We start from the raw sequence: 11,019 nt of genomic DNA, 5'->3' as shown, positions 1-11,019 counted from the left end.
TGCGCTAACTCCCTCGCCAAGGCCTTTGAGTTTTGCCCAAGAACCCTAGGGCAGCGCTCCTGGAAGAAAGGGGACTGCAACACCAGTTTCCCAGCACCTCTTGTCCAGGGAAGACAAACACAGGAAAAGTTTCAACCCACCTGTTCAATGGCCAACGGTGCGTCTCCACCTGGTAGACATCCTAGCGACTCCAAGTGTTCAGTGTTCAAAGCCAAAGTCACGCTCTTCCGACTCCCCTGCCTTTGTTAACAGTACCAGCAAGCCCCCTGGAATCAAGGCCCAGGAGGACAGGTGCCAGGCAGGTAACGTAAATGAGGGGAGGGGAGAAGGGGAGAGAGACCGCTGTGCCTAACAGGTGAGCACCTGAAGGTTATCATTTGTAAATATGGTCCCACTGTTGCCAAACTGAAATTTTACATGACACCTCTTGGTCTTATTGTGGTAAGAAATTAAAAAGAAAAAAAATTTTTAAACTATGAGCGCCAACAAACAAACAACAAAAAAAACCAAAACGTGTTTTGCAAGGCTGTATAGGGTCTGTGCTCAAAACCAAGTTATCTTCAGCTTTCGCCTCCTCCCTCCCCTCTCCTCTACCAGGAGCGACACATGGCACTCTGAAGTCCCAGCCTCCCTTCCCTCCTTCCTCCACCAACTGGCTCCCCCACCAGGGAGGGCTCACATCTGGCATCCCCGCCTCCAGGGAGAGCTCACATTTGGTGTCCCTACCTCCTACCTCCGCTGCTTCGTAGTAAAACCCACCCACCAACTGACAAATTATTTTAAAATACTGCTCCAATCATGTATGTTGTCTTTCTGTTCAAGGCCCTCTGGAGACTCCCCTGGCCTCCAGCTGTGAAAACTCTATCCCAAATGGCACTTCCCCCGCCTCGCTCCCCCTTCACATGCAGGTCATGAGGCTCCCCCTTCACATGCAGGTCATGGAGGTCAAGGGGGTCATGGAGGTCAAGGAGGTGGACAGGAAGAGCACAGCCAGCTCAGAGCCTCAGGACTGAACGCCTGGAGAAGACGGAGCGAGCCATGCACCTGAGTTTGCAAACCAGCGGCCTCACGGTCAAAGGTGCTCTATGGAGACCTTTTGTTTGGCTGGCATTGCCTAGAATACACAGTTGCACTCTCTAAAAATACTGATTGTACCTAAAACCCAGGATTCTTGTACAAAAAAAAAATCACGGTGGCAATGACTGGCTAGAGCTGAGTATTAGTTACCTCTTCCAATGCTGTTTACCAGTCTTCACCTACCCAGGAAACCTACTACACACAAAAATAAGGGCTTAGAGAGACATTAGAAATAAACTTTAAATGGGAATTGTATTTCTGATGCCCTAGAACCTCACAGGTAAATTAAGGAAAACAAGGTGTAAAGTTAGCGACAATGTATATATCCCTCCTCCCGTTTGTTTTCTTCTATTTCGCCTTACTTGCCAATAGGCTGATACAATTCTAGGTCCCAGCCAGTTGTATGATTCAGTGGTTCAGTTTCTGACATGTAAGTCCGATGAGTCTTCACTCAAAAATCTGTGAAGGGTTCAGGTAGCTCTCCCACCGGCCCCTCTGGGCTCACCTGTTCCCCAGCCCCCTGGGGCCGTACTCACAGGAACTGCCTCTCATGGACTACACCTGCATCCCGCTGGGGTCTGGCCATTGGGTGGACGGCAGCAGGATTTTGGAGAGGTCAGAGCGCGCTGCTTTCCTGGCTGTATCACCCCAGGGGTGTCACCGGCTGTGTCCCAGCCCTATGTCCTGGGTTCCAGAGGGGAGGGTGTGGTGGCTCCCTGCCCGCCTTTGTAATCTTGGCTGCAGGTTTCTGCAATTCTGCTAATTTAAATGCATTGTCTATTTCCTGCTACAACCTGATACAGGGCCCCAGTCTCTGCTACCTGAACGCTGACCGGATTCATGCAACAAAAATTGTCAAGAGTCATTTTCTAAAACTTGAATCTATGTGGGAATATTTTGCAGCGATTTAAAAGTTGCCTTATGTCACAAATTTTAGAATTATATATTCTACGTTCAAGACTGAACTATTCCTGAACATTTTTTAAAAATAGACAATACTTCGCCTTGCAGATTTTAAAAAATGGCATTTTTCTATTAAAACTATGCCTATTTAATCCTAGAATTATCCTTTTTGTATTATGGTCCTCCTTTGGTATTTTAGCATAACAGTGCCACCTGCTGGGAAGTTACTATATCATCAGGTTTTCCAAATCCCAAAACACGTCTTTGGGGGGGGCAGTGAGGGGTAAACGTACTCTTTATTTTTAAAATAAGCCTTACTTTGAAATACACAGCTGCTTTACTTCTACATCATTATCAATATAAACCCCAATTCATTACAAAGCACTAAAATAAAGTCTGAAATATACTTTAAAAAAAAACACTAAACATTTCCATCAATACATCCCTTGGTTTCTAGAACATTCTCCTGCTATTCTGCTGTGTGTGTATGAAGCCCAAGTCTGGGCATCCGCCAGCTCCTTCCCACAGATCCATGAGATTGACACAGATTAAGAGAGAAGTGAAATACGTATGTTTAGCTATAACACAGATTGCGTATATTTACGTAAACTGTACACGTATTTTTCAGTACATGACAAGGCTTTCGGTGTGAAATGAGCAGAGTAGACAGGTGTAGGGTTAGAAGTTTCTGGAGCCTTTTCACCATCTCCAAATAGCAACTGAAATAAACAAACAGGATGACACAACTGTTAGGTTTTCTGATCAAGTTGCAACGGACATTCTAAATGATCGTATGGAAGCAGAAAGGGTTGCTTAACTGATTTTAATAACATGACATAAAACCCCTACACTTGATATAACTGTTATGTAAAATACATAGATGAATACTGTCTTCTTTTAAAAATATAAAATAAATAAGCAAGACATGTGAAAATAGGCAAGTCTCCATTAAATAAATGAAACTTTTTTTAAAAAAGAAAATTTGATTTCCTTATCATTTGAAGAAGGGCAATTATCATTTAAACAATATTTAAGTTTATTAAACAAAACTTTTTAAGTATTATAAAACGTTCAGCTTTCATCAGCTTCGAGGTTTATGTTGCTCCCAAACTTCGCATATAACTGAACTTTTAAGTCCGCTAACACCCGCTGGATGGATTCCACTCTGGATTCTAAGGTGTCAATTTCTTCTTGCAAATTTTTCTGAAAAAAAAAATTTGTTTGAGTTAATTCTCTTCAACTGGATGGATGGCTTCTGAACACGTGCAGCGGGAAAAGCTTTGGGCAGACTTTCTGGGTCAAGAACTCTCTGAACTTGGACAGGCCGCTCCGTAACAGTGATAGTCCAGTCTCAGCCGAGAGTCCGAATGTGCGCATTTTTAATTCGTGGTATATATTTGTTTATTATAAGATAAATCATGTTTTCTCAGTTTGCGCTGATTTCAAAAATATAACAGATTAAAGAAAATTAATTTCTCAATGACCACATCCTAATACACAAAGCACCACACGTAAACACTCCTGTAAGCAGTTAACCCCCAGGCAGGGGCTTCTGCCCCAGCCCTGCCGACTTCCCACAGAAACAGCTGTGAAACTAGAGGAAACGATGAAAACTCATACCACCCCCAATAGTTAGGAATAACAACTTAGAGTCGGGTGTGGCAGAAAGGCCTCGTGAACCACCAGGCCTTCCCCTCTGAACGGTGCGAGCTGCGCAGGCGGGGCCGGACGTGGTTTTGGCCAAACCCCTGCCACAGGGGCGAACCCGACACAAAGCACCAGAGCCCGCACGCCGTGAACACTTCTGGAGGGAGTGAGTGAACGAACGAGTCAAGGAACAAATGAATGAAATGCGAAATACATCTTCAATATCTATGTGGGGATGGGGAGGAGTACGGACATTCACAATCGTGGCAGAAACCTATCTGAAATACTTCCAAGAAGAGCATTTTAGGGTGGTTAAAAAGGAAACCCAAATTCCGGTGTTTTACTATGAAAGACAAGATTTAAGCACAAGAGGAGACATACAATGTTTCCGCATGGAAGGACCCAGGAGTGAAGGTGTCAGTTCTTCCTAGAGCTTTTTAAATGGGGGTTCATTCCCGAAAAGTCTTCCTTTCACGACATTTAAAGGGAGACGAACATTTTATTTATTTTTTTTAAATTTATTTATCTTTAGAAGGGAAGGGAAGGAGAGAGGGAGAGACAATGTATGGTTGCCTCTTTTGTGTCCCCTGCCAGGAACCGGCGTGGAACCCAGGCATGTGCCCTGACTGGGAATCGAACCTCGATCCTTTGGTTCACAGGCCCATGCTCAGTCCACTGAGCTACACCCGCCAGGGCTGGGAGACGAACATTTTAAATAATACTCAGGCATTTAAGCAACTTTCAAAAGGACTGAAACCACTTAGCTGCCATGGGCTGCACACCGTGCCTGCCCCTCGCACAGGGGCTGGAGGTCCTGACCCAGAAACTGAGCCCACACACCGTCCCGATGCCTCTGGCGCGGCCACCGCGCCTGCACCCGGACCCGGCAGCTACACTGCACTGACCACTTCCTCAAAAGAACGTCCTAAACGTGAGCAAAGACTCAGGCACCAAAATGCCCACTAGAGGACTACTTTAGGAAAACGGGAAACATGTGAAGGATGACATCGGAGGGCACTGAGCTGGATCAATGTCCACCAACAGGACATAACCAGTCAGCAAAAATGATGTTTTAGAGTGAGTGTGCCCGGCCCAGAGCGGGCCCCTGGGGCGTATCTGCTGGATAAACAAAATTAAGTGGAAGGAGAAAATACCACTAGGATGTTAACGGGCCAAACGTGGAGCAAAAGTACAGAGAAAGAGGAGAGAACACAAAATTAACACAAGAAACCACCCTTTCTGGGTGATCATCCCTGGGCAGTGGGATCACGGGTGATTTTTCATTTCTGCTTCGCAGTAGTCTGCACCCTCTCGACACTGTAGCTCAGGGCACGGCTCCTGGAGTCACAAGACCCGCCGCCTCTGCCCCCTGAACAAGCCCCAGAACCTGGCGAGCCCTGCTCTTCACCCCTCACTGGGACCAACCATTCCCGTCTGGCGGAGTCCTCATTAGAACCGAATCAAATCACGCCTGCAAAGCATTCCCCACACAGTGGGACCCCGTGGGACCCCAGAAACACTGCCTAGAACCCATTCTTTCCCCTACACACACACGCTCTTTACAATGATACGAATGCCAAATTAAGAGTCACAGTGCAACACCCAGGGAAAGACTGCAATATACCTTTGCTTCTTCTAACATTTCTTGTGTTTCTTCTTGAGAATGGCTAATGAAAACATCTCCAATCTGATAGGGTATCATCAAGCAGTCGTCATCTGCAAGCATGATGTCCTCACAGGCATCTTCTAAGTTCTGCAGTTGTTTCTGCAAGTGCAGAAATAAAGACCAACGGAAAATGTACTCAACACTCCCGACGGAGGCTAAAAGCCATTTTAATTTGGAGACACCAACTCCCGGAGGGACCCTTCACCGAGGTATTATCGCACTCAAACAAGACTTTTCTTGCATTTTTAGATGGCTTCACAAGGAAGCACGGAAGGGTTAACATGTAGCTCTCTGGGTGTTTCCATGCTGCGGTGGTCAGCGGGGATCCGCGGCCCCTCCACATGTCTCTGACTTTAACAGTTCCCACTTTGTGAGCCCCACCTCCCTATGGGAGATTAGAGCAAAAACAAACTCAAACCTACGTTTCTCAGCCATGCTTGCTGATAGGAGGAAAGCAAATCATCATTTAAGTTCCACCAACCAGATGCACTTGACCGAACTTAAACTCAGGGTCACTGAGTAAGCAGAGGCTGGGGCACGAGGCCAGCAATTTACAGGGACAGGCATGTGGCAGGTGGGTGTCCTAGGTCTGAGGGGCGGCTCCCCCTTGGGGAAGGAGGCAACTGGCCATGGAGATGAGCAGTGCCAGCCCAGGTCCCCGAGACACGGCTCTGGGACCTGCTCCCGGAACCTCAGCCTGGAGCCCCAGGCCTCAACGACCTGTACGTTAGCTCACACCCCTTAAGCAAAGTCCCCCTTAAACTCGAGGAGATCATGTCGTCTGCAAGGGAGTCCAGAGAGACCCCGAGTTATCAAATTCAACTTTTAAAAGCTATCAGATACAGAACTTTTATTTTTCTTAAATAAGATACATATTTCAATACCTTTTTTACGTCTATTTCTTCCTTCAACTCTGTGATTCTACTTGTATTCCGTGCAAATTTGTTTATCTTTTGTTGATCTTCAAATGTAACGTTGACATCTTCTGCAGCCTGAAAAAAAGTGAAATCCCAGACCTCCTTAGCGTCCCTCACTTGGTTGTATTTAGAGGAGAGACGTGCCTAGTTTCAACAGGGACTACCACCCACAGTGACGATTCATGAGAACCACCCCCTCCTCTTCACCTGGTTTCTCAGGACCAGTAACACAAGGTACCTGCACTTTGATTTATTCTCCAGAGGTTGAAAAGCAGCCTGGTGTCTCAGAACATAGACAGACCCCTAGGACTCAGCCCGCCCCGTCCCAGGCTCTCATCAGTCCATACACAGTTTCGTGCGCATCGGGCCCATCATCCAAGACCCAGAGGACAGTCTGGACGATGTCCTTTGTAGCACACTATGCACAGCTCTGAATATTCAACCCTGTGCACAATTTTTACAAGTGCGGAAGTTGGTCAACACTGGCCTACACCACAGAAACCAAAGGCGAGTTCTTAGGAAGGTAATCCCAGCACCGGAGTCATTTTGCTACAGGAGAACACCGATCCCCTATGCAAACAGGGGAGAGAATGCTGGAGTTCCTGCTTGCATGCAGCGTTCACACACTGAGCCCTGAACACCTGCCTGTGTATTTGCAGCTGCATTTGTCAGCAGGAGGCTTTGGTGGTGGGGGGGCAGTGGCCCACAGGAAAGCACCTAGCACAGGGGCTCCCAGACACACGCCCGGGGCTCAAGGCCAGGTCTGGGGATTTGAAACTGAACCACACTCCATCACACTCACAGGCGCACTGTTCCCAGAAAGTTGCAGAGAATTTAGCCCCTGCTTTCCATCCCCCAGAGCAGGCGTTTCCTGGGGTAGCTGCGCCCATACAGCCCCCTGCACACACTGGGGCCCTGGAGCTCATGTCCTTGACAGTGGTCTTCCCACTGGGGTTAAGGGCTGAGTTGGTGTGGGAGGCAAATCCCCGCTGGGTGAACCACGTGCCTTCCAGGGCAGTGCTGTTGGCAGCAGAAAGGGGGACCGCACCTTCCAGGACTGACAGCAGTGGCTTCCCTTTCAACCCCACTGATCTAGAACATTCCCGCACTGCTGGAAGCTTCAATTTGGCAGGAGGGCTTCATTCTTAAGGGGGGAGGGGGGAGTCTGTGGACATTGAGAGGTCCCTTTACCCCCTGAAACTGTGTGCAAAATGGCGTGCGCTGTACATGCATTCTGGAAGGGTCTTCCTAGCATTCATCAAGATTCTTAAAGGGACCCACCCCCTCAAAGGTCAGGGACTCCCCCTGCTTTAAGAAAAGCCCCATGGAGTTACCACCACTCACAAAGCCATAAGCACCTGGCAGAAGGGAACTCTGGCCAAGTTCAGTCTGCCTTTACTTTTGTTTTTTAACTGTGATACAAAATTGTGCTTTGTATTTTTACTCCCCTTTTGTGCATACATTCATCTAGTAATTATTCAGCACGTGTCCCGAGGTGCCACGCACAGTGGGAACTGAGCCGCAGTCCCACCGCCGTGAGTACTGGCAGGCTCACATTCTGGCAGTGGAGAGGAGCCAAACACATGGTCTTCTGCGAGATGGTGATACATGTGATGATGAAAGTAAAATACTTAAGGGATTCAAAGCGCTGGGGGGCTAGGGAGTGAAGGGGGCATCTTTATTTTCAATTCTCGCCTGATGTTATGAGTATTGATTTTAGAGAGAGGGAGGGAAAGGGAGAAGGAGGGAGGGGAAGAGGAGGAGAGGAACATCAATGTGAGAATCATTGACTGGTTGCCTCCCGTAAGAACCCCGACCAGGGATTGAACCGGCAACCTAGGTATGTGCCCTCGCTGGGGATCTAACCCACAACCTTTTGGTGTGTGGAACAATGCTGCAAGCAACTGAGCCACAAGGCCAGGGCTGCAGAGGGCTTCTCCGAGGAGGGGGCATGAACAGGTATCGGGCTGTATTCCCCCGCAAGGCCACAAAGCAGGTCCCAGAGCAGAACTTTGGAGATGAGGGGGGTGAACCATCTCATCCAAACATCCTCACCAGAAAAGTCAGGACACGATGGGAGGCAATACTGTGTCACAAGTGGGAGGTACTGCAGACTGCAACAGCTTGCGGGAGACCCAAAGGGCTAACCCTAGGAGAGTCCCCTCTTAGTCAGTCACTGGTGGGCCTAGATGTTTCCCGTAGAGGAGTGGACGGGAAAATGCACAGGTCGGTGACCTACCAGACACCATTCCCAGCCGGGGAAACCGCAGAGACGGCTATATCCATCACGTGGGTCTTGCTAACAAGGAAACACTTCCTGCTTTGGCCACACCTACCCCTGTTTCTCCACCATCAGGGTCAAGCTCTCCTCCATGAGTCTCCGCCATCCTGATGTTCCGGTTACTCAAGGCCCCCTGGGTCCTGGCAGGAGAACATCCCCCGAGACTGCCTCTGCTCCCTTTCCAACTGTCTTCCCTCCTCCCGTAACCCGCCAGATCATGCCTTTTCTGATCACAAAACTGCCTCCATTTCACGAGCACCTTTCTTTCATAGTTCTTTTCGGAGCTGGAAATTTTAGTTTTCTGGGTGAGCGTTGGATGAATGCCTGTCTCTCCCTCAGGGCAAAAGTTCTACAACGCAATGAGGGTAAGGGAGTAGGCGCCCACTGCATTCCTGTGGACCCCTGCCGTCTCCATCCCATACAACTGAGACTGTGTCACACGACATGCTCAAACAGCTTGTTGAGGGAAGGAAAGGGAAAAAATATCAGCGGTCAAAAATTCTGCAAAGTCTAGGGTTCAAATCCTTCCCCTACCATTTCTGTAACATTGATTTCATCTCTCTTCCCTGTGGTTTCCACGCCCGTCAAATGGGGGGTGGGGAACCACAACTAGTATCTGCCATGGGATTAAAGGCCACAGCAAACAACAGAGGACCCAATTTAAGTACAAAATAAGGGGTAAAGTGAATGCACCGAGTGGCAGGTTGCCTACATGAACAGGGGCCCTGACCCTGACTCAGGTGCTCAAAAAGAATTTGTGGATAACACACCAAAAGAGGGGGCGCTCATCCCTGTTGCCACCGGCCCCACCACGGGGGTACTGGTGGAGGGGGTGATCTCCACATGTAACATGCCCAAACTTAGACACACAGCGGTTAGTGGCCCAAAGTGACTCAGCTTGTAAGAAGCAAAGCTGGAATTCAAACTCAGGTTTTATTATTTTGTTTTGTTTTCCCAAAGCACACCTTCTGCCCTAGTAAGCAAGCTAAACTTCTATTTAGGGTTTATAATCAAGTAAGTCTACCTAGGTGCTTCACTGTAGAAGAAAAATATATGTGGCAAGGAAGTAAAACCAGCTGATATATTTATCGAGGCTTTACTGTGTGCCAGGCACGGTTCTAAGCGTTTTGTACCCATTGTTAATTTTAATCTTCTACTGCTTTTACGGAAATACTGTTTTTATCCTTATTTTACAAAGGAGGAAGTGGAAGCTCGGGGCGAAGCCACGATTTCAGTAAACAAGAGCGTTGTGGCTGCAGAGCCTCTGTGTTGAACTTCCACGGCATCTGATGACAGTCGTCCCCCTCCCCCCGCCCCCGCCCCCCGCTGAAGCGATTTGCTTCCCAAGGTTTGGTGCCTATTTGTTCTCATCCCACAACCAGGACCACATGAGAACTTGCTTCCTTCGCTCCCCCGCTCTGCAGAGGCACCTGCGTCCCCGTGAGCCCGCAACGGAGGGGAGGGTCAGGGATAACGACCGCGGTGGCATCGCGGCTGGGCCCGGGGCTCGTGGACCGGATCACCCCGGAGGCAGGGGCCTGCTCCGCTCCCCACGGCCGCGTAACCTGGGCCAGGTGACTCCACCTACCTGGGCCTCAGCTCCCTCCCCTGCAAAGGGCGATACCACTACCTACTCGTGTGAACCCGTGCGGATTAACTGGGATAACCCAGGTGAAGTGCCCGGCGTTATGGCCAACGGACCCTGGGCTTCCCACGCCCCAGAGACACGCATGGGCCGCGGGGTCCCCAGACAGATGTTCAGGGAAGACCGGGTGCTGGCAGGCCTCGCCGCAGGGCCGCGCTCAAAGTCGGGGGGGGGGGGGGGGGACNGCTCAAAGTGGGGGGGGGGGGGGGGACTCGGCCCGGGGCCCCACGCCGGGCCTCAGGGATGGACACCCCAGCACCGCTCGCCTGGCCCCTCCGCAGCCGTCTTGCCCGCCGCCTAAGCATCCGCTCCGCGAGCGCCCCACTCACCGCCTTCTTCATGGTGGCCGCCATCTTGGGACTGGACCACGGCGCGAGGCGGGGAGGGCCGCGCCCGCGCGCTTCTGCCCCGGCCCTCTCCTACTCCCCTGTGGCCCACAACTCCCGCAACACACAACGCCGTCCCCACATTCTCTCCTATTGGATCTTCTATTAAGGATTCGGGACTTCTAGGACTGGGGGAGGAAACGTAATCTGGGAGGATTTGGTACATGCCAATTAAAGGGACCAGCACCTCCCTGTGAGCCGACGGAAACTGGGGGGTGTGGCGAATGGCTGCAGGCTCCAGTGGCGAGCAGCAGGAGGCGCCCGGTGTGGCCAGGCGGGGCCTCGAGGGCATTAATGGGAAATTCTTTTTCATCGGCCCCACAAATCAATATGGAGAAAGTGGCCTATTTAAAAAAAGAAGTAAGAGCAAGTGACCTTGGCAGTTGGATGTGATACTAATGTGCCCTGATAGTTCAAATAGTATAAAGGAGAAAGTACTCCTATTAACTTATTCAACATTATTGAGTGCTTACGGTATACTCTGACATGTTTGTGTT

General features: G+C 49.6%; 1 protein-coding gene across 1 annotated transcript; it reads right to left on the bottom strand.

The window, feature by feature from the left end:
• Positions 1-2,615: 2,615 nt before the first annotated feature.
• PFDN4 (prefoldin subunit 4) lies at positions 2,616-10,695 on the bottom strand. The gene is made up of 4 exons (XM_037059939.1): positions 10,466-10,695; positions 6,178-6,285; positions 5,252-5,392; positions 2,616-3,183 (listed from the first exon to the last, which is right to left on the bottom strand). The coding sequence occupies exons 1-4, from the start codon at positions 10,487-10,489 to the stop codon at positions 3,052-3,054; spliced, it is 405 nt and encodes a 134-aa protein (XP_036915834.1). The 5' UTR covers positions 10,490-10,695; the 3' UTR covers positions 2,616-3,051.
• Positions 10,696-11,019: the final 324 nt, after the last annotated feature.

The sequence above is a fragment of the Sturnira hondurensis genome, unplaced genomic scaffold (genome assembly GCF_014824575.4).
Source record: "Sturnira hondurensis isolate 20B ecotype Veracruz unplaced genomic scaffold, ASM1482457v3 Scaffold0011378, whole genome shotgun sequence".
Lineage (NCBI taxonomy): Eukaryota > Metazoa > Chordata > Mammalia > Chiroptera > Phyllostomidae > Sturnira > Sturnira hondurensis.
The sequence above is the reverse complement of the archived record's forward strand: the minus strand, read 5'-3'. Positions and strand labels throughout refer to the sequence as shown.